Consider the following 24,474-nt stretch of genomic DNA (forward strand, 5'->3'; position numbering starts at 1 on the left):
AGTTTTTTATCGCACCCTGTATATGATATGATTTGGAAACAATTTTGGGTAAGTTGGACCAAGGTTTTATGAAATTCACAGATTTTCTAATATTTCTAAAGTCTGCATTATACATTATCGCCGTTACATTATTTCTAATCGGTCATCAGTCTTCCAATTCTTTCTAATGGAAAAAAATTCCAAAGCGTCATATTAACACACCTTCCATTCTCCCAAAAAAATATGTTTATTAAGCCGCAACTGATAAGGATCCAAATAAGAGTAAGGTTTACTTTCACTTTTGTCATGAGAAGGTGTTTTCTTAATACTGTTTACTTTGCAATAAAATCAATGTTCTTAATCTCTACAACAAAGTCTCTCCATCTCATGGCATCACCGTCTCAATTCAAAAACTCTCATTCAATAATATTTATTTCCCATTTATTACAATAACAATTTATTGACTCTGTAATTCACAACTCAACAGAACATAAAGTTATCCCACTCTCCCACAATTTCCCTATTCTATTTTACTCTCTCCGTCTCTCATACTCTACCAGCCTTAAATTTTTCTCTCTCCCAACATTTGATTTTATCTCTATTTATACCCCTCCAGAGGAGGGTTATCAATTAAACTGAATGACACTGCGTCAGTTCTATATTTGTCGCAAACAGTCGTTCATTTTTAACTTTTCATTTTAGAGGCACGAACATCCAGCTGAACCCAAAAGCAAGAAAAAAAAACAGAAAAGAACAGAACAAACCACGATGATGAGTTGTGTCAGAGTGAAGAACGGAAAAACGTATGGTGTGAATTGTTATTATTATCATTTTGAGTTATTCTAAGTTTGTTTATGTGAGGTGTGGGGAGGGGTGAGGAGAACGCCCACTTTTGCCAGCACTTCAAACAAACAACCATGATTGGCAAACAAAATGTGCGAAAATGCCTGGCTGGAGGGTCTGGTCGACTACTTATTTTAGCATAGTAAATAAGAAGGTAAACAATTGGGGACTCTAACAATTTTAGTACAAAAGAAAAATTAAGACCTACATTGCATTAAAAAACGGTGTAGAAATGATAGAAAACACAAGATCCTTCAGAAGATTTTCTGTGTATAGGAGACCCGTTGATGATCTTATTTCTATAGAGAACCATAGCAAATATTCTATATATAAACGAAAGTCGTTTAGGGAGTAAGAGAGAAAGTGTACTTTGAGGGTCAAAGGGAGCCTTCTATGACTACAAACAATTCCATGTTTTGACTAAAAGAAGGGCCTGTCGATGGTCCTCTAAGCATGAAAGATTTAGATATAAAAGAAAGATTTAGATATATCTTGGGCCGAAATACCTTCAGAAGCTCTTCTGGGCAAAGAAAACCTCAAAAATGTCATCTAGTATTATAAAACGTCCGGAAGTTCTTCTATAACTGAAATACCTCAAGTAGATATACCAGATATAGAACACCTCTAGAAGATATTTGAGGTATAGGAGAGGTCCTTATTTTCCTCTAGATATAGGAGATCTCTTCTAGGTGATAGCTAGGCATAGGATATATCTGTAGAACACCTCTAGAAGATATTCCAGGCATAGAAAAGGTCCTTATTTTCCTCTGAGCATTTTAGGTACTGACTGGACATTAAAAGACTTCTTGGGTGTAGTATGTCTTCTAGGCTAGAAGTCCCTCAGAAGGTCTTCGACATAAAGAGGTCCTCGAGAAGTTTTTCCAAGCGTAGAAGACTTTTAAAAGGTATTTCATCCATAGAGGGTCTTCCCAGCATAAACGACCACCAGACGATTTTTAGATGGTTTTGTTCAGTGTATACAACAACATTGTGTTTTTCTGCGCATAGACGACCTCCATACAGACTTCTAGATATGAAAGACCTCCAGAAGAACTTCTTTACTGGAAATCCAGCCAAAAGTCTGGTGAATATAGAAGACATTCAGATGAGCTTCTATGTATAGAATTTCACCCAAAGGTATTCTCTTAGATATCTTCCATAGTCAATGTATATAGGTCCTTTCAAAGGTCATACAATTATAGAAGATCAGTAAAAGTTCTTCCATGTACAGAAAACATCTGAGAGGTCCTTTCTCCATATAACACATCTGCAGGTCCTTTTTACATATAGAAGGAATCAGAAGCTTCATTATATTATTATTTATTATTTTATGGAAGACCGCTGAAGGGTATCTTTTATACGGAAGAGCTTCTAAAGAGCTTATTTATATAGAAGTCTTTAGGAAGTATTCACAGCAGAAGACCTCTGAAGTGTACTTTTTATATAGAAGAGATCCAAATGGAATATCCTTTTAAGAATATTTCCTCTTTAGAATTGCATTATTTTTATAGAAGACATATGAGAGGTCTTCTATGTTTAGAATGTCCAAAAACGATCTTCCTCGTATAAAAGACTTCCGAATGGTCTTCTTTATAAATATAATCCTTAAAGAGTTTATTTGACCTAATGGCATTTGAGAGTTCTTCTTTACATAGAAAAGGTTTAAGAAGACCTCTGAAGGGTCTTACAATAAGGTTTTCCTTCCATAGAAGACCTCCAGAGAGATTTTTCTTATAGAGGCATTTGGAGGGACTTCTTTCAGCAAAAACCTCCAATGCGCCTTCAATGGAAACCCTTTGAGGGAATATCCGGCGCAGACTTCTAAAATTGTGCTATAATGTCCACTGAAGTATTCTATATTAATAAAAGACCATTATTCTCGAAACGTAGAATTTAAAAAAAATCCTCCACTTTTATAGAATATTTTCCAAGGACCACTCAAATGTGGATTTTTAAATAATATTTTTTTAGGACCAAAGGACCAATGAAACGTGGACTTTTTTAAGGAATATTTTTTCAAGGACCAAAGAACCATCAAGCGTGGATTTTTTACAGAATATTTTTTAAGGACCAAAGGACCATCATATTTGAATTTTTTAAACAATATTTTTTCAAGGACCAATTGACTATCAAACGTGGATTTTTTAAAAAATATTTTTCAATGACCAAAGGAAAATCTAACGTGGATTTTTTAAAAAATATTATTTCGAGGACCAAGCAACCATCAAATGTAGATTTTTTAAGGACCAAAGGACCATCAAACATGGATTTTTTAAAGAATATTTTTTTAAGGACCAATCAAACGTGGAATTTTTAAAAAAATATTTTTTCAAGGACCAAAGTACCATCAAATGCGGATTTTTTAAAGAGTATTTTTCAAGGACCAAAGGACCATTAAATGCGGATTTTTTAAAGAGTATCTTTTCAAGGACCAAAGGAGCATCAAACGTGAATTTTTAAAAAAATATATTTTCAAGGACCATCAAATGCGGATTTTCTAAGAAATATTTTTTCAAGGACCAAAGGACCATCAATCGTGGATATTTTAAAGAGTTTTTTTTTTTCAGGGACCCAAGGGCTACCAAGGCCTTAAAACGTGGATTTTTAAAGAATATTTTCTCAGGGACCAAAGGACTACCAAGGCCTTAAGACGTGGATTTTTAAAGAATATTTATTCAGGGACCAAATGACTACCAAGGCCTTAAAACGTGGATTTTTAAAGAATATATTTTCAGGGACCAAAGGACTACCAAGGCCTTAAAATGTGGATTTTTAAAGAATATTTTTTCAGGGACCAAAGGACTACCAAGGCCTTAAAACGTGGATTTTTAAAGAATAATTTTTTTAAAACTCTATGGCATTAAAACTTGGAAAAATTTTTTCAAAGACTTAAAGTCCTTCAAGCGTGAATTTTTTAAAAGAACATTTTTTGAAGGATTCTAAGACCGCCAAGCGTGTTTTTTTTTTTTTTTTTTTGAAAGGAAATATTTTCAAGGACTTTAAGAACACCAAACATAAATTTTAATGAATATATTTTTAAGTATTCTAAAGCTATTAAACGTCGATTTTCAAAAAAAATTTTTTCAAGGACCAACCAAACGTCGATATTTTAAAGAAAATTATTTCAGGGGCATTAAGATCATAAAACGTGGATTTTTTTAAAAATATATTTTCAAGGACCAACCAAACGTGGATTTTTTAAAAATATTTTTTCAAGGACCAACCAAACGTGGATTTTTTAAAGATTTTGTTTTCAAGGACTAAAGGAATATCAAACGTGAATTTTTTAAAGAATATGTTTTCAAGCACCAAAGGACCATCAATCGTGAATTTTTTAAAGACTTTTATTTCAAGGACATCAAATCCATTAAACGTGAATTGTTTTAAAAAATATTTTTTCAAGACGTCAAATCCATCGAACGTCTATTTAAAAAAAATATTTTTTTAAGGTTTAATCGAATGTGGATATTTTTTAATTTGTTTTTCTAGGAACCTGAGACTATAAAACGTGGACCATCTATCGTTGATTTGTTTAAGATCTTTTTTCAAGGACTAATTACACGTGGATTTTTTTGAAAAATATTTTTAAGGTCTAGACAAACGGGGCTTTTTTAAAAAAATATTTTTAAGAGTTAATCAAACGTGGATTTTTTGAAAAATATTTTTAAGGACAAATCAAACGTGGATTTTTTAAAAAAATATTTTAAGGTCGACATCAAACGTGGATTTTCTAAAAAAATATTTTAAGGTCGACATCAAACGTGGATTTTCTAAAAAAATATTTTTTCAAGGACCAATCAAACGTGGATTTTCTAAAAAAATATTTTTTCAAGGACCAATCAAACGTGGATTTTCTAAAAAAATATTTTTTCAAGGACCAATCGAACGTGTATTATTTTAAAAATATTTTTTCAAGGACAAATCGAACGTGGGTTATTTTAAAAATATTTTTTTCTAGGACTCTAAGGCTATCAAAACTGGACCATTTATGGTGGATTTGTTTAAGATGTTTTTCAAATCACTTAAAGGTAGATTAAAAAAAGGACACTTCACCAAGGGCAACGAAGATTTATTTTTAAAGGACAATAAGATCCACTGACTATGAAATGTGAACTTTTAAAGAAACCCTTTTCAAGGACTACGGACCACGAAAAGTAGAGTTTACATTCCTCAAAGGACAACAGAATATTTTCTCAAAGACCCTCAGACCACAAAAATTGAATTTCAAAGGATTATTTTAAAAGACAAATATACAACGAAATCTGAATTTTTGACATTTTTAATGTCTCTCAGGCCATAAAATATGAAATTTTAAAGAGCATTTTTTCAAAGACCAAAGGTATTTCAAAAGTTGATTTTTAAATCTCTTTATTAAAAGGACTTAGAAACCATGAAAATCTAATTTTTAAGGAATATTTCTCAAGGACCAACAGACCACAAAAAAATTCTAACCTTTCTACACATCCTACGGTAGCGTATCCTCTCTCTCTCTTAAAATTATTATTATTAAAAACAGTCTCTGTCATTGTCACTGTTGACAATGGCAACGACAACAAAGATAATATTAGGCTATGTTTATTTTTGGAGGTATACATACACACAGTGTAATTATGTAGATGTATGAATGTGTGTGCGCGGGTGTGTTTGTGTGTGCCTCTCTGTGTATAATGCTCTTTAACCCCTGATTATGATTTTTTGTGCCATGTGGTCTTCTGTCGTCTTGTCGCCGTTGCCGCCGTTGTTGTTGTTGTCTGTGACTTTTCAATGTATCATTGCTCGTGTGTGGATGCTTTCCTCTGCGAGGTTGAGTGAGTACGGCTCTCTTTGCTTGTGTGTGCATGAGCGTGTGTGTGTTTTGGCATTTTCGTGATTCCTGTTGGCTTTGACGAAACACTTTCAAAACGACAAACAAATGAAAACAAAAATTTGAAAAGAAAGCTTTCCTCAATTTTTGGATATTTTTAGGCAAAGGCAAGAGGTAGTAGCGTGAGTGTCTGCTTGTATTGGGTTTTTGTTATTCGATTTTCCTTTTTGGCTCTTTGTCCGTGTGAAGTGTGTGTGCGAATGTGTTTGTAGCTTTTTGACATGTGACTTATTATTGTTGCTTTGTATGCTGCCATTGTCGCCATGTGTCAGGACCAAGTGTCCCAAAAAATAGAAAAAAACAACGGCGAGAAGAAAGGAAAGACTTTCTCCACTTTATGACGGCTACTATCTTTCTTTGAACATGGGTTGACACATTTCCTGTGTGTAAGAGTGTGTGTGTGTGTTTGTGTGCGTGTGGATTCTCTCAATTTTCTTTGACATTGTTTGTGTTTTGTGTTCTTCATCGTTTTGTTTGTGGCTGCAAGTGTGACTAGTTTTTTGTTTGTTGTAACAACAATTAGGGATGAAAATTGCCAAAGAATGAAAGAAAAGCAAACATGAATGAATAGTCGTCGTTATCGTCGTCGCTCGACCCCAATTCGTGGGTTTTTGTGTTGTTTGAAAATTCTTCTTCCTCTTTTTTTTGGTGGCTTTTCAAATCCATTTGAAATTTGTCAAAGTGTGTGTGTGAGTGAGAATGAGAGTGAGTGTGACTAAAACAATTACATTTATTGATGATGATTTCCCAGCGGTTTTTGCTGGCTTCTTTCAGCTATTCTATTGCAATGAATGGATTTATTGTTGACGGATGAAAGGAGGGGCGGAGGAAATGGAACAGAAGCTGCCACGTGATTTAGCAAGTGTTGTTTGTGTGTGTGTGTGTGTGTGAGTCACACTATTTTCATTATGGAAAATTATATGGCACCTCCGCTGGTGGTAATCCCCTAACCTATTAGAAGGGATGACTTTTTTATGGTTTTGTTTGTTTAGCTAAATCTATGAAAATTAAGGTAAAAGAGTTACTGCAGAGTTCGAGGAAATAGAGAAATGAAATAAATATCCTCCTTTCGTTGTTTGAGGATCCTTGAAAAAAAATTCTAAAAAATTTCTGATAATCTTTGAAAGAATATTTTTTAAAAAAAACTTTGTTTGATGGTCCTTAAAAAAATCTTTAAAAATCCACGTTTGATGGTCCTTAAAAAAATCTTTAAAAATTCACTTTTGATGGTCCTTAAAATAATCTTTAAAAATCCACCTTTGATGGTCCTTTTAAAATTCTTTAAAAATTCGGCCTTGATGGTCTTAGAGTCCTTGGAAAAATATTATTTTAAAAATCCACGTTTGATGGTCTTAGAGTCCTTGGAAAAATATTTTTTTTTAATCTACGTTTGATGGCCTTAGAGTCCTTGGAAAAATATTATTTTAAAAATCCACGTTTGATGGTCTTAGAGTCCTTGGAAAAATATTTTTTTTTAATCTACGTTTGATGGCCTTAGAGTCCTTGGAAAAATATTATTTTAAAAATCCACGTTTGATGGTCTTAGAGTCCTTGGAAAAATATTTTTTTAAAAATCCACGTTTGATGGTCTTAGAGTCCTTGGAAAAATATTTTTTTTTTTTAATCTACGTTTGATGGCCTTAGAGTCCTTGGAAAAATATTATTTTAAAAATCCACGTTTGATGGTCTTAAAGTCCTTGGAAAAATATTTTTTTTTTTAAATCCACGTTTAATGGTCTTAGATTCCTTGGAAAAATATTATTTTAAAAATCCACGTTTGATGGTTTTAAAGTCCTTGGAAAATTATTTTTTTTTATTCTTGAAAATATATTCCTTAAAAAATCCATGTTTGATGGTCTTTTTTCCTTGAAAAAATATTCCTTAAAAAATCCAGGGTTAATTGCTCCTTTGGTCCTTGAAAAATATTCTTAAAAAATCAATGTTTGATGGTCCTTTGGTCCTTGAAAAAAATTTCTTTAAAAAAATCCACGTTAAAAGGTCCTCTGGTCCTTGAAAAAATATTCTTTAACAAATCTACGTTTAATAGTCCTTTGGTCCTTGAAAAAATATTCTTTAACAAATCTACGTTTGATAGTTCTTTGGTCGTTAAAAAAATATTCTTTAAAAAATTTACTTTTGATTGGTCCTTAAAAATATTCTTAAAAATGATCCACGTTTAAGGGTCCTTTGGTCCCTAAAAAGTACTCTTTAAAAAATCCACTTTTGATTGATCCTTAAAAAAAATATTCTTAAAAAAGATCCACGTTTAAGGGTCCTTAAAAAAAATATTATTAAAAAAGATCCACATTTAAGGGTCTTTTGATCCTTGAAAAAATATTCTTAAAACAAACCACGTTTAAGGGTCATTTGGTCCTTGAAAAAATATTCTTAAAAAATATCCACGTTTAAGGGTCCTTTGGTCCTTGAAAAAATATTCTTTAAAAAATCCACGTTTGGGGGTTATTTGGACCTTGAAGAAATATTCTTTTAAAAATTCACGTTTGGGGGTATTTTAGTCCTTAAAGAAATATTCTTTAAGAAATCCAATTTTAGGGGTCTTTTGGTCCTTAAAGAAATATTCTTTAAAAAATCAACGTTTGTTGGTCCTTTGGGCCTTGAAAAAATAATCTTTAAAAAATCCACGTTTGATATGTCCTTGAAAAACAATCTTTGAAAAATCCACGTTTGATATTTCCTTGAAAAAATAATCTTTAAAAAATCCCTTGAAAAAATAATCTTTAAAAAATCCCTTGAAAAAATAATCTTTAAAAAATCCACGTTTGATGAGTCCTTGAAAAAACAATCTTTAAAAAATCCAAGTATGACTGGTCCTTGAAAAAATATTCTCAAAAAAATCCACGTTTGTTTGGTCCTTTAAAAAATTTGGTTCTAAAAATTATTTGCTATACGTGGCGTATAAGTATTGTCGTCACTTATTCATGGGACGTATAAGTAGCGACATTACTTATACGACCTAATATTTTTTTATATTTTTTAATTTTTTAGCTGCCAACACCCAACCCAACACATAAAATACACTTTTTTCTGAATCATCCATATATTAATGATGACTTATTTCCCTTCCCTCTCATTTCAGATGAAAATTTCTCACTCAACTCAGACTACAAGCCAAACTTTAACTCTATCAACAATTCTAGCAAACATCTCGCAACTTGTTCAAACATCTCCTCCTCGACGACGACACTGCTTAAGTCAAACAGTCGAACGACCAAACCCACAACCGTTTCACATTTCAATCGCTATCCAATGACGAAACAACTCTCAACGACAACAGCACCAGCCGGAGTAAATGGTGTAGCCACTGGCAGTGGCTCGGCCGCGGGTCAAAATTCCCACAGCAACGGCAGTAGCAGCAGCAGTAGTGGCAATTCGACCAGCGGGACATCCGTGGTGACCAACGGAAATGCAATATCAGCCAATGGATTATCAAATGGCTCCAGCTCCTTTGCCGTGCACTTTTTACACAACAACAATTTGACACCCACAATAATATCACCCACTGCCTCTCTGTCGCCCACAAACCCAGCTTCAGCGCAACTGTCACCAACATCATCGGGCACCATACCAAAGAAATGTTTGATGTCACAACAAGAAAGTGCAAAAGACAAAACATTGACAACAGCATCTGTGACAGTTTTGGCCACACCACCATCACCAACAGCAACGACGACGACAACAACAATTACGACAAACCATCAGCATTCAACAACAACTACAGCAACACCAGCCACTCTGACATCAAGTCAAACATCAACGTCATTAACATCGCCAACAACTAAACCTTGTCAAGTCACCGCCATCACCGGTGCCACCAGCAATAGTCTGGCAGCCGCTGAGGCAGCTAAAAAAGCTGCTGCCGCCACAGCTACCACCACAGCATCCGCATCATCATCATCCAATGATGCCAACGGTCGTTCCGCTGCCCTGGAACGGGCCTATGTCCACGATGTCTACGAACATTGTGAAGAGCCGACCGGCTCGTTGCGACCCCGCGTCGCTCAGTTTCTAAGCAACTTGGAACCCGGTTCAGTGGTTTGCGATGTAGGCTGTGGCAGTGGTCGCTATTTGACTCAATGCAATCCCTCAATATGTACCGTTGGTGTGGATCGTTGCCACCGGCTGAGTCGTGTGGCCAAGGAGAAGGGTGGAGAGGTAAGTGAATTGAAAAAAATTACAAATATTATTATGTGTTTGTTTTCTCTTTCGAGACGAGCTTAATGATCAGGAATTTGCAGTGAAAAGGAAAGCCAGATAGACACTATCACACACTCACCACTATGCGACGCGTTTCGCCGTTGGTTAAGCGGCTCATCAGGCATATTTGGTGTGGATGATGGCTTACAAGGGCCGTTCTCTGGAAAGTAGTATATATTTCGAACTTATTGCAAATTAGCATATGCGAGTTATACACTAGAAACTCTCCAGGTTCGACTCAAGTTCTATTGGCAGATATTTTTTCACAGCAAAATTTTGTTTTTGTAGTGATGGATTTTTTGTCCACAACAACTACATTGCTTCCAATGCATACGCTTGTTTTAGTGCTGCTTTAGGATGACGGGTTAATGGCTCTGAACGTAGAGACGGCAACTTGTAGTTGGCTGCACACCGAGGTCCGCGGTTCAAATCCCACAGCCAGGCTCGGCTGAATTTTTGAGTTTTGCCTTGTTAAGGCGAAGATCATATGTTTTATGATTTATGTGTTTGTTTTCTCTTTCGAGACGAGCTTAATGATCAGGAATTTGCAGTGAAAAGGAATTATTTTTTTAAGGAAATTATGAAAATGAGAAACAAAAGAGAGATGCATGGAAAAATATTTTGCCCCAGGGATTGTAAGCAACAATAACTTGTTGTCCATCGTGGCGTATACGTGGCGACAACAATCATACGTACAGATGTACGATTCCCAATTTTTGCAATGCATAGCCAATGGGGATTTATAAAATAAATAATTTTCAAGTATAAACCATCGCGAAATCCTTAGAGAATGTTTTTTATTGGCTCGCAATTTTGAACTTTTTTAAAAATATTTTTTTACGGTCATTCAGAATTTTTAAAAAACACTTTTAAGGACAAATTTAAATGTGATTTTTTGGAGAATATTTTTTTAAGGACCAACCGAACATGGATTCTTAAGGGTAACTTTTAACGGGCATCAGAACGTAAATTTTAAAATATATTTTTTCCAGGATAAAGATTCCACCCAACGCCGATTTAATTAAGGACATTTTTTAAGGACCAATAGATCATAAAACTTTTATTCTTATAGAATAATTTATACCCTCCCAAAAAACGAGGATTTTTAAAAAATATTTTCCCGAGGATAAACAAAGTAAAACGAGGAGTTTTAGAAGAATTTTTGTTCAATGACTAATTAAGGGCGATTTTTTAAAGGATACTTTTTCAGGAACCAATCTAGAATATATTTTTTAAAAATATTTTCTCAAAGACCAATCAAACAAGGATTTTTTTAAGAATAATTTAAAACGCGGATTTTTTAAAGACATATTGAGACCTTTTATTTTTCAAAGACCAACAGATCGGAAACTTTAAATTTTTTTATTGAATATTTTTAAAGATTTTTTAAAGGGCTATTTTTTAAGAATATTATTTGACAAGGACCCATGGACCATCTTACATGACTTTTTTATACCCTCCACCATACATAGTATGAAGGGTATATTAAATATATCATTCCGTACGTAACTCATCGAAATAATAATTGTAGACCCTATATGGAATATATATTCTTGATCAGCGTAAAATTCTAAGACGATTTAGCCCAATCCGTCTGTCTGTCCGTCTATTTTAATCACACTAGAAGCAAAACGAATTAAGATAGGAAGCTAAACTTTTGCACAGGTCAGTGTTTTATGTACAGGCAGGTCAAGTTCGAAGACGGACTATATCAATCGATTGTAACCAAATTTTTCAATGGAATTGTCTGAAAATCCACAGAAGGAGTTCTTTCTGAGTACTTTATCCCTTGAGAGAGAATTGTCTGTATAGGTTCACGATATAGTGTAGTGTAGTGTATGTAGGTTCACGATGTAGTAACACGTACTACAGCCTATGACAGAATGTTCCCTATGCAAGGGTTCGTATTGCCACCATATAACGGTACCTCCCTATATTCGGTATTTTGATGATTTTAGGTACATTATTCCGTAATTGAATATTGCAAGGGGCTATGATAAAAGTTGCCTATGCTGGTCCACGACTTCCTATAGACCCCAATATAATGGCGTCTTCCTCTATTCGGTATTTTTAAGATTTTAACAGAATTTTTACGAATTTTATTTTTTTTTTTAATCCCAAATGCTTTCCAAATGGTAGAGCGTATTATTATAAGTTCGGCCCGGCCGAACTTATTACTTTTTTCCTGTTCCATCGCAGACTTCTTTACAAAATTTTTGGTCAAGTACCAAAAAGTCCTACACATGTCGATTTTTCAAAGAAAAATTTCAAGGACTAAAAAAACTCTTTTTCTTGTAGAATATTTGTTCAGGAATCTATTTATTATCCAATAATCCGATTGTCTTCACATTACACATATCACAATATGTTTATTTAACTTAAGGTCTGGTGTGAAGATATGATATATCCCCCACAAAGGGACAACATTTTTAATAAACAAAACGCTTATAAAATCCGAAAAAAGCTTCCGATTAACTTTATATTTCTTACATCCCATTATTTCCCTTAACCCAAAATCTACTGTGAAGATGAGATATATCGGTCCACTTCTTCTGGTATCTCCCCCACAAAGGGTCAAAATTTTGAAAATTCATGAAGCTCAGAAAACACGAAATTTATATCCAATTCAATTCAAACTTGGCACATATCAATATTCCTATATTCCTATGGGATATACCGATCCACTCCTTCTGGTACCTCCCTCACAGAGAGTCAAATTTTTGAATATCCACAAAGCTCATTCTGAATTGGTACTTCTCAATATTTCCATTAACAAAAGGGCAATAATACATATGGTAGAGATCAGACCATTCCTTCTGGTAGCTACCCCACATAGGTTTTTTTTTTTTTTTTTTTTTTTGAAAAACAAAACGCTCAATGAAGACGAAATGAGAATCCAAACCTCTTCACATTTCAAAAAAAAATTGCAGTGGTTGTGAGGATCTATTAAAAATTAACGAATTATGGGGCGTATGAATAACGACAATAGTTATACGCCCCAAATTACGGATGCTCAAAAATTCTTTAGATCTTGAAAGAAATGATTCGCGATCGATAATTTTCCAAAAATATATATTATAAATACTGTGGGTTATTAAATTAAAGTTACGATATAAAGTATTATGAAACTCCAGAAAACAGAGTACTTTTCAGTTTCAGGGAAATTCCCTAGATTGAGTAGTAAGAGCTAATTCAAAAAACAGAGGTGAATAAAATAATCGTCAAATTTCACAAATTTAGGAAAGTTTTAAAAATTTATTCAACCCCAAGAAAGGTTTTTTGTTTAATTCAATCTCCCAAGTTAGGAAATTTTTGATCTACTAAGGATATCAATTTCAACTCTGATTTGTCCATTGCTCTGGTATTTTCTCAAAGTCATAAGGATGACTTCTAATATTTTTATTTTTTCAATACTTAAATACGGGTTTCAAGAAATGCCGGAGGCCATAGACTTATTAGAAAAATTGGAGGTATTTCATGTATCCTTGCTAGTTTTACCTTAACTCTAAAACTAGAAACGATATTTGTAAAAATGTAAATAATATACCAAAATCACTTTCATGGCACCCGGAGGTGTAAGTATATGAAATTCGTGATTTTTGTATTTCAACCTCGTCCCAATTCTGTTATTTCTTATAAAAGCCAATAGTGTTTTTCGTGATAGCCACTAAATTTTCCACAAAAATTCTGAACATTATTGTCTCTTTGTCTTCATCTTCTTTTCATTCTTCTTCGTCTTTGCTTTCCAACAAAATGACCATTTCTATACCAAATAAAGTGGCCAACGCAGAGCACGTCCACACAGCCGGTTTGCAGGACTCCATGCACCGCATAGTTGCTATAAAAGAAATAAATTAGAACGAAAAGATAAAAAAACGAAAAATGCCATTTTACCATTTATTGTCATTTCCAGAACAAATTAAATGCATGCGGACAGCTAAAATGGGAACCACATTTATCTCCAACATAGCTTTTGGCCATAACGGAGTATATGCTTTCTAATATTAAAAGAGAAGAACGAACAGAAAACAAAAAATCTGGGTCAACCAATAATTTCCAGGATGGCCAATTGAATGTTATAAATTCAATTAGAAATGGTTTTAAGGTATTAGGGAGAAATAAACTAGAGAAGAAAGAAAATGGGACATATTGAGCTAAGGCAAAGCGAGAGAGGTGTGAAAGGGGTTTGTAGTGTTCTTTTTCTGGGCAAAAGTTATGGATAAGGTATTGCATTTGTAGGTCAAATGGAAGAGCTCTAAATAATTACTGAAAATCGTAGCTTATAAGTAAGGACAACAGTCTTACGCTCCATAGCACTTACAATCATATGAAGTATAATATATGAAAAATATTATAGGGTGGCGTATGAGTAAGGACAATAGTCATACGCTGCATATTATCTATCATTATATAAATTTATAGATCAAGTAGAGGATACACTTCTTAAAGATTTTTAAAAGACCAACAGGACATCAAATGCGATTTAATGATTTATTTAAGGACCGACAAAACATAAATCTTGGATTTTTAATGAATTTTTTAAGAGCCAATGAAAGTAATAAGTTCTGTGAAGAAAGGAAGACCATTATTCTTTCGGTCAAGAATTAGTGATAGCGTATAAGTAACCAGATTGTAATACGCTCCACATTACTTATATTTCCTTGAATTTATATGAAAAATAAGAGTCTTCAATAAATACTGCTAATAATAGAAGACCCCTATAGCTCTTCCTTCCGACACGAATTAATGGTAGCGTATAAGTAACGGCAACATTTATACGATCCAAATAACTTATCACTTATCAACCGGATAGCAACAGGCCAGCAATTAAGGATTTTTAAAATAATTTTTTAAGGACCAATCAAAGATGAATTTTTAAGGAATTTTTAAAGTTCAACAGAATAACAATCACGATTTTTTAAGGACCAAAAGGACACCAATAGTGGATTTCTAAAAAATGTAATGTCTAATCAAGGATGAATTATTAGGGATCCGTCAGAGAATTTAAAAAAAATATTTGATGGAGCAACAGGTCATCATTCGCAAAAATTTTAATGACAACTTTTAAGATCAACAGAACAGAAATTTCAAAATTTTTTAAGGACAAACAGGACTTCAATGGCGAAATTTTTAAGGACCAACAGAACAGTATTTAAGTATTTTTTTTAAGATTTTTCTAAGGTCCAATATTTAAGTAACATCAATAACAAATTTTAAAGGACTTTTTTAAGGCCAACATTTTTTAAGGACCAACATCAAATCAATCGTGGATTTTTATAAGTATCAACGGGACATGAATCTTGAGTTTTAATACAATTTTATATGTCATAATTTTGAGATTTTTTAAAGGATATTGCAGGAACCAACGGAGAAAGGTCCAAAGAAAGGACATTAATCGAAAATCGGAAAAAGGATATTTTAAGGCCAACAGAATATCAACGCGAGTTTTTGATGAATTTTTTAAGGACCAAGAACAAATCAATCGTGTACTTTTAAAAGGATCAACAGGTCATCAATCTTGAGTTTTCAAAATATTTTTAAAAGACATTAATTTTTGATTTTTTAAATGACATTGCAAAAACTAACAGAGAAAGTTCAAAGGGCTTTTTTAAAGGCTAACAGGACATCATTACTTCTTGGGTTTTTAAGAAATTTGTAAAGGACATCAATTCGAGATTTTTTAAAGGATATTGCAGGAACCAACAGAATACAATCACAGATTCTTACATTTTTTTAGTATTTTTTATTTTTTTTTAAATAGTTCTTGTCAACAAGGCAACATACGTACATTTTTAAGGAGTTTCTTTAGGGACTAAAAGAGCATTTTTTGTATCATTACAGAACATCAAGTTTGAATTTTTTTTAAGGATATTTAATAAACCAGCAGGGCATCAAGGACGGATTTTTTTACGAATTTTTAGGCAGATTTTTGAATGATTTATTACAAAGACCAATGGAACAACAATTTCAATTTTTTTAAAAGGACCTCAGTACCCCGGACCCCCGAATTTAAAAAAGGCCGGATTTTTTAAATATATTTTTGGCAGATTTTGAATTTTTTCCAAAGACCAATAAGACAACAAACTTTATTTTATAAAGGTTTTTTAAAAGGACCTTAGTTGGGGATTTGTTAAAAAAATGGAAGACAAACTAAATATTGATTTTTTTTTTCAAAGATCCTTAAAGGATCAACAGGACACCAACCGAAGATAAAATGAGGGCCAACAGGACACGAATCACGATTTTTATTTATTTATTTTTTAATCTTTACAGGACACCAATTTTGGATTTTTTAAGGGTATATAATTTTGGATTTTTTAAGGGCACTAATGACGGACCAATAGGACAACAGTATTGAATTTTTAAAGATTTTTTTTCCAAACAGACCTCAATTGTAGATTTAAAAAAATTGAGAGCCAAAAGGGCACGAATCACAATTTTTTTAAAATTTTTTCTTTAAATATTTCAGAACATAAGGGCATAAATGATAGATTTTGACATTTTTTTTAAATACCAATAGGATAACAAACGTGTATTTGTCAATTTTTTTCAAAGGACCTCAGTTGTGGATAATAAATTAAGACAACTGAATTTTGAATTTTTTTCAAAGATCCTTAAAGGGTCAACAGGACTTAAAACACTTAAACTCAAAACACTTGTTCTGCGGATGAGTTAATGGTGGCGTATAAATAACGACAATAGTCATACGCTCCATGAGTTCTTTTTTTGGGCAAGTATTAGGATCTTTAGAATGCAATGAGATTTCCTCTCTCCCTCTCTCACTCTCTCACTCTCTCGCTCTCTCACTCTCTCGCTCTCTCTTTATTTATCTGTCCTACATCAAAATTCCCAGAATGAACCTACAATGCAATTAATTTATTGCATACTAGTATATTATAAATTTTCGTAGCTGGCATAACTCATCATCGGGTCATATATCATTCGAGTGACAAAATGAAACGAAGCGAATCCTTTTTATAATTGCCTCTTTATTTGTGTCATTGTGGTGTCGCCAGCAAGTGCTGGAATGACGCGAAAGCTCAGCGTTGTAAGTGCTCAACACAATAAACATTGCACTGGGAGGAAGCTAACTATATATGCCCAACTAGTGGCATATACACTCATGTGTATGTGTCTGTGTGTGTGTCCACATATGTCTCCCAACACAACACAACACAAATATGAAGTATGGATGTGGCCTAGAATTATTACATCTTTATTGTTGTATAAATTTCAATGATTATCAAATAAATTAAAATGGCAAAAAAAAATGAAACTGAAGGCGAATTGCAATTGCTTTACAAGTGACTGAATCGGTATGTGTGTGTGTGTGCATATATTATTTATACTGACACATAAGTATGTGCGTGCGTGTGCCCATGTGATAATTTATATGTAGATTTTTTTATATATACGATGTTTATATTTTCAATGCATAAATAATACAAAATTATAAATCCCATGACAGACACTATTTGAACTACTGCTGTGGCCGTAGCTGACAGGCAGCCAGACAGAGGCAACAACTACTGTTGCTGCCGAATAAAAGAACATGAAGGTCTACTTTCAGATAGCCTTAAAGGACTTAAAAAGTATTTAATATAAGGCCTTGACGGACTTCTTATAGAAGACCTTAAATGATTTACCGTATTGGGTCTTAAAAGGTTTCTCTCATAGGAGGTCCTTGAAGGTTTGGTAAAGAAGGTCTCAAAATTCCTTGTATAAAATCTCTGTAGAGCCTTCTTTTAGAAGGCCATTCAGGGAGAACACGATCTATAAGTTCTTCGTATACATGGTATTTTAGGACCTTCTTTAAGAAGGGAAGTCCTTGAGGGCTTGGTATAGTAGGTCTCAAAATTCTTTGTAAAAAATCTCTATCTTTCCTTTAAAAGGCATTCAGGTTAAACACGATCTATAAGTTCTTCGTATAGAAGGTATTTAAGGAACTTCTTTAAGAAGGACTTCAAGAGCTTCCTATAGACGACCTAAGGGTTCTCACAGTCGGTCTTAATGGACTTTGCATAAAACGCTTTATAAACATTTTTAAAAAGACTTTCCAAAGAAGACCTCTAGAAACTGAATCCTGCATTATAAGGACTTTTAAATCTTGAATTTAAAGGAAATTTTTTGAAAGACTACTCGAGCCAGATATTTTTCGTAAATTTTCTACGAAATTAAATTTCAAACACTATTAATCCAAAACCATGTATTTTTCAGGAAATACTTTTGATGGACTCGTGAATTTTTTGAAGATTACTCTCAAGGACCGGTAGATCATAAGGCATAGGTTTCAAAAAGTGTATACTTTCAAGAAGATATAATAATGGAGTTTTTAAAAAAAAATAAAGGATATCAATTTCTAACGAATTTGTGTAGACCATCAGAACATTATTTGGGGATTTTAAGGAATTTTCAAGGATAAACATAGATTTTTAAAATTGTTTGTGAAGGACCAACAGAATATTAACCGTGTACTTCTTAAATAATAATTTTTAAAAATACCCGTAGGTCCTTGAAAAATCCTTTTAGTCCTTTAGTGTCCTGTTGTCATGCATTCTTTGATTATTTTTAAGGACAAAGGGAAATAAAACGAGAATAAAAAAACTAAGGATGTCTGTCCTAGACATAATTTTTTTTTAAAATAAATTAAAATTTTTTTAAAGTCTAACAGGACATCAGTTGTGAAATTTGAAGTGTTTTTTTTTTTTTTTTTTTTTTGGAGCGAAATAATGTCAGAACCTTAAAAGAAATTTTAAACATCAACTGGACGTGGAATGTTTAAGTATCTTTTTTATACCCTCCACCATTCCATGGAGGGTATATTTACTTTGTCATTTCGTTGGTAACTCCTCGAAATATTCATTATAGACCCTACAAAGTATATATATACTCTTGATCAGAGTAACATTCTAAGACGATCTAGCGATGTCCGTCTGTCTGTTGTAATCACGCTATCTTTCGAACGAATTGAGATAGAAGGGTAAAATATTGCATACATGCATAGTTTACCAGTAGGCAGGTTAAGTTCGTAAATGGGCTATATCGGTCCACGTTTTCCCATAGCCCCCATATAACGGTACCTCCCGATAGTCGGTATTTTGATGATTTCAGCAAACTTATTCACCGGAATCGTTTCAAATTTCGTATTGGGAGATCTTAATGTTACTACAACCTATGGAAAAAAATTCGTATGCAGGTCCGCGTAAAATTTGGTATTTGAAGTTCGTAATTGATACTACAGCCTATGGCAGAAAATTGTCTCTGCAGGTTCACATTTTTCGGTATTTCGATGATTTTAGCTATATTATTCACCGATTTTTATACCCTCCACCATAGTATGGAGGGTATATTGAGTTTGTCATTCTGTTTGTAACACCTCGAAATATACATTTTAGACCCCATATATATTCTTTATCAGCATAAAATTCTATGTCGATTTATCAATGTCCGTCCGTCTGTCCGTCTGTGGAAATCACTCTAGCTTCCGAACGAAATGAAGTAGGTTGATAAAATTTTACTCAAATGTGTATTATGTCGGCAGGACTTTTGGTATTGAAAATGGGCCATGTAGGTCCACTTCTTCGTATAGCCCCCATATAACGGTATCCCCCGATACTCGGTATTCTGATGATTTTAACGACATTATTTACCGGAACTATTTCAAATTTGGTATTTGAAGTTCGTAATGAATACTATAGCCTATGACAGAAAATTGTCTGTGCAGGTCCACGTTTTCGTATAGCCTATATATAACGGTACCGCCCCCCCCCCCCCATTTTCGGTATTTTGATGATTTTAGCGACATTATTTACCGCAATGGTTTTTTCAAATTTCGCATTTGAAGTTCGTAATGGATACTACAGCTTATGACCCCCATGGTACCTCTCCATATTCGATATTTTGATGATTTTAGCTACATTATAATCAGATTTTTTTTCAAGTTTCGCATTTGAATATTGTAATAGCTTGTGACAAAGGTTGCCTATGCAGGTCCACGTCGTCGTGTAGACCCTAATATATGGCTACATTCGGTATTTTTAAGATTTTAACAGAATTTTAACGGATTTTATTTTATTTTTTTTTTTTTTTTGAAAATAGTTAAATTTGTACCAAATGGTGGGGGGAATATTCGGCCCGGCCGAACTTACATTTTTTTTCATGTTTTTTTTTTTTTTCAAATTTCGCATTTGAATATTGTAATGGCTTATGCCAAAAGTTACCTATGCAGGTCCACGTCGTCGTATAGACACTAAAATAATGGCTACATTCGGTATTTTTAAAATTTTAAAGAGTTTGTAACGGATTTTATTTTATTATTATTACTTTTTTTGTGAAAATTGCCAAATTCGTTCCAAATGGTGGAGGGTATTAAAAGTTCGGCCCGGCCGAACTTACAGCTTTTTTTTTGAAAGTATCCATAATTAAATAATTAAATAAATTTATTTTTACAGAAGCTAAAATCGTGTACTTTTAAGAAATATCTGCTCAAAATATATTAACCACAGCTAAAATCGTGGGTTAGTTTTAAAAATAATTTTTTAGTTTTTTTTAGAATTTAAAAATATAAATATTTGTCGACTAACGATGTAATAGAGGCCCTTCAATGATTTCTTACAAAACAAGACTTCTTATACAATCTTTTATTTTCACTTCCTTTTTTAAATGTCAATATCTTCTCAATTCTATTCCTTCACTCTTCTTCTTTGCATCTGTGGTATGTCTTAACAAATTTCCATTCGTCACGAAATTTGTGGTATCATATTTCAACTTTAATAGTCCAAAACCTTTGGTTTTCACTTGCAACTGGTTTTCTTTTTTTTTTTTTTTTTTTTTTCTATAAACAGCCAAACAAATTATCAGCTGCAAAACAGAACCACTACTCGTAACACAATCTACAAAACTAACAACAACAAATGTGCAAATAAACACCCAAAAACAAGTCAAATTTTCAGGGTCGCTGCAGGACACGAAATCCAAAGAAGAAGGAAAAACGGGCCAACATTTAAAGTTGTTACCACGAATTGGAGTATGGTAGGATCTGCATTAAATAAAAACTAGGTTCAGTGAAAAGTTTTGGCATTTAATGGCATGCGGCCATTTAGGGGGAAATTAAATAAAAGTGAGAAAACTTGAAACTAAAAAATGGATTAAATAGTATATTGTAGTAGTATAGTTATAAAAATTTGCTTAAAGACCAAAAAGCTTAAGAGGTTTAAAAGAGAATACAAAACGATATTCCTGGATTTAAAAAAGAACATTTTTGGAAGGAATACCAGACAAAAATTAAATATCTTTTAAGGAATTGTGTTTTTTTTTTTTTTTTTTTTTTTTTTTTTTTTTTGACTAACTTATAAAATTTTTGAAAGACCTTTTTTAAGGACTTACAGAAATAAATCGGATTTTTCCCGAAGTATTTTCAAGGACCCACACACCAAAATAAAGTAAATTTTTAAAGAATAATTTCCAAGGACTGATTAATTTTGCTCTTTTTTAAGAATTTATTTCAAGTACAGATTGATAGTCGTGGATGGTTGTGATCATTCAAAATGTTGACCTTTTTTGAGAGGGTCACAACAGAAGAAGTGGGACGATATTGTCCAAAAATTACGATTTGCAAAGTTTGCACAAAATTTGTGATCCTTTCTCCTCCCATAAGGTAAAATATTTTCTTTGAAAATGATGACCTCTTGTGTGGGATGTATCAGAAGTTTGATAATGATATTACGATGCACCATGTTTGGATCAAATCAGAAAATACCTTCATGCGCATTAGCCATCAGATAGGCAGACGGACGAACGGATAACCCTAGATCGATTCCAAATATCCTGAAACAGATTTGGCCCAAAAAGACTTAGGATATAAAATCATTTTTTCTATGAGGCAAGTTTTGGCCGTATCGAATGATATATACTCCTTGTAGGTGTAAACGTTGTAGATTTTTTAAAGAATAGGAGTTTTTAAAGGATATTTGTTCAAGGACCCACAAATGTAGATTTTTTAAAGATTACCTTTTTAAGGACTCACAAACAAACTGTGGATTTTTTTAAACCAAATTTTTTAATACCACGGACCAGAAAACTTCGATTTTCAAAGAATATTTTTATAGGACCCAAAAATGTGGTTTTTTCTTCAAATAATATTTTTTTCAAGTACCAATAATTTTAGAATCGAAAATTGTTGAGTAATATCCATACGTCAATCGTGGATTTCAAAAAAAAAAAAAAAATGTCAAGAGCTTTTCACTTTCAACAAAAAATAGTTGAAATTTAAGGATGATGTTTCAAGTCAGCCTTACAATCGGTCAATGGTCTTCTAAAATATCTCTTTGAGGGACTAAATGTTTAGGTATCATTAATATTTTATAGAATATTTTTCAAGGACTGACAATCCAATAATCTCGGATTTTTAAAAAATATTTTTTTTCAAAGATGAACTGTCAAACAGTCCTACATTTTCAAAGGATATACTTTTCGAGGACAAGATAGCCGACAATCGTGTTTTCTTAAAGATTTCTTTTCCAAGAACAAAAGTCTTACATCGCAGATTTTTAAATTATATGTTTCAAGGATGTAACCACAGGATTACCCCCCTTCCCTCCCCTTGGGCTGAAATAGCTCGCCGGGGTCCAGGGGTTCCTACAGAAATTTTATTTGTTGAGACAGAAAGAGAAAGACAGTTGTTGAGACAGAAAGAGAAAGACAGTAGTTCTTCAACTCGAGACCTGGATAAATACTCGTGAAACGGGACAAGGACAGAGGATTTGGGTGCTCAGGATTCGGGATGGATTCAGTGTGAAAGAGCTGGATAAGTATTCAAGAAGGCTACAGGATATTCAAGGATACGGTTGCAAGAGACCTTAGATAATCAAGCAGACTACAAAATTCTAGGATACGGTTGCAAGAAACTTTAATGAGTACTCAAGTACTGCAGGATATTCAAGGATACTATTGCAAAAAAAAAAACCTACAAGGATCTAGAATACGTTACAAGAGACCTAAAAAAGTACTCAAGCAATACAGGAATATAGGATACGGTTGCAAGAGACCTTAATAAGTACTCAAGCACTATAAGGATCTATGATACGTTGCAAGAGACCTTAGAATGACGCATACAATGCAGGCTATGTGCGAGGCCTTAGCTCTGTGTTGTGTTGTTGTTCTTAGTTCATTCTCAAAATAGGACACACAACGACAATAAGAAATTTTTATAATGAAAACTTTATTGATTTGTTGGCTTCTTATTATTGGCGGCGCAGTCGAACCGACGAACGACGAACGAAGACAAGCAAACGGAAAGAGATGGCAATATATGTGTGTGTACATGGGTGTGTGTGTGTGTGTGTGTGAGTGAATGAGTCCGTAATCATATTTTATTTAATAATAGATAATGAATTTATTATTCCAATTTAATTCCAAGAAGTTTGCAGAGAATGTTTTCGAATTCTTATGAATATCCTTCAAAATTGTGAGAATATTGAAGAAGTTATTTCCGAGAAGAGGTAGTTTCAACACAGTTTAGTTTTCGAGAGGTTTTCAAATAAATGAGAAACTTTAATTCGAAATTGCAACTATAAAATATTCCTAAATAAATATTTAAAAAATAATGAGAATCATATCTTCTTAAAACGCTGTTAAAAATAAGTAAAAAAGTATCGGTCGGTGTGCCAACAGATGTATACCCTCAGCCAGTGGTCGATTATTTCAAAATATTTTGACTTTTTTTTATGATTATTAAAACTTTTAACCCTCTATGGAGCGGGTTTTGAAAGAATGGGCCAATTTTGTCTATTTCATATCGGACCTAAAAAAATATGATATAAATATGGCGGCGTGCCAGATTTGGACATTATTGGCTACTTCCTTCATTTTATATGAAATATATGATCATTTTTAGAAAATGTTATCATGTGCGCGAGGTACCAGAAGACCGAAGTATATAATTTTCATGCTTCATCTAATACGGATAAAAATATTGGTATGGCCAATTTTATAAGAAAATCGAATATTTATATCCAATTTATGAGAAACCATAAATTTCATATTCATCTCAGGATTCTGGTTGAGAGACATATATTTAGATAAAGCAAGTCGTCGCTGAGTTGCTTCGCAATTTAGGACAGATAAAAGTATTAACAAGTTAAAAAGCAGTAAGTTCGGCCGGGCCGAACTTTGAATACCCTCCACCATTTGGAACGAATTTGGAAATTTTCAAAAAAAAAATCCTTAAAAATGCTATTGAAATTTTAAAAATATCGAAAATATTGGGGTCTATACGACGTGGACCTACATAGGCATTGTTTGTCATTAGTCATTACAATATTCAAATTCGAAGGTTAAAATAAACGGTGAATAATGTAGCTTAAATCATCGGTACCTCCTTACCATTTTATCGGAGCTGTGCGAAGACCTGGACCAGCATAGACAATTTTCTGTCACAGGCTATAGCATCCATTACGAACGTCAAATACGACATCTCAAACAATTTCGGTGGGCATTGTACCTAAACTCGTCAAAATACCGAATATAGGGAGGTACTGATATATTGGGCCTATACGAAGACCTGGGCCTGCATA

The 24,474-nt window shown here is 33.2% G+C and overlaps 1 protein-coding gene across 1 annotated transcript in view; it reads left to right on the top strand.

Annotated features, from left to right (window-relative positions):
- Nucleotides 1-24,474, top strand: part of LOC101900610 (uncharacterized) — a 90,410-nt gene that overhangs the window by 24,718 nt on the left and 41,218 nt on the right. The window contains exon 2 of the mRNA XM_011294980.3: nucleotides 8,784-9,859. Within this exon, the coding sequence (XP_011293282.1) occupies nucleotides 8,784-9,859 (1,076 nt within the window). The remainder of the gene's footprint in view (nucleotides 1-8,783; nucleotides 9,860-24,474) is intronic.

Source organism: Musca domestica, unplaced genomic scaffold (genome assembly GCF_030504385.1).
Source record: "Musca domestica strain aabys unplaced genomic scaffold, Musca_domestica.polishedcontigs.V.1.1 76, whole genome shotgun sequence".
NCBI lineage: Eukaryota > Metazoa > Arthropoda > Insecta > Diptera > Muscidae > Musca > Musca domestica.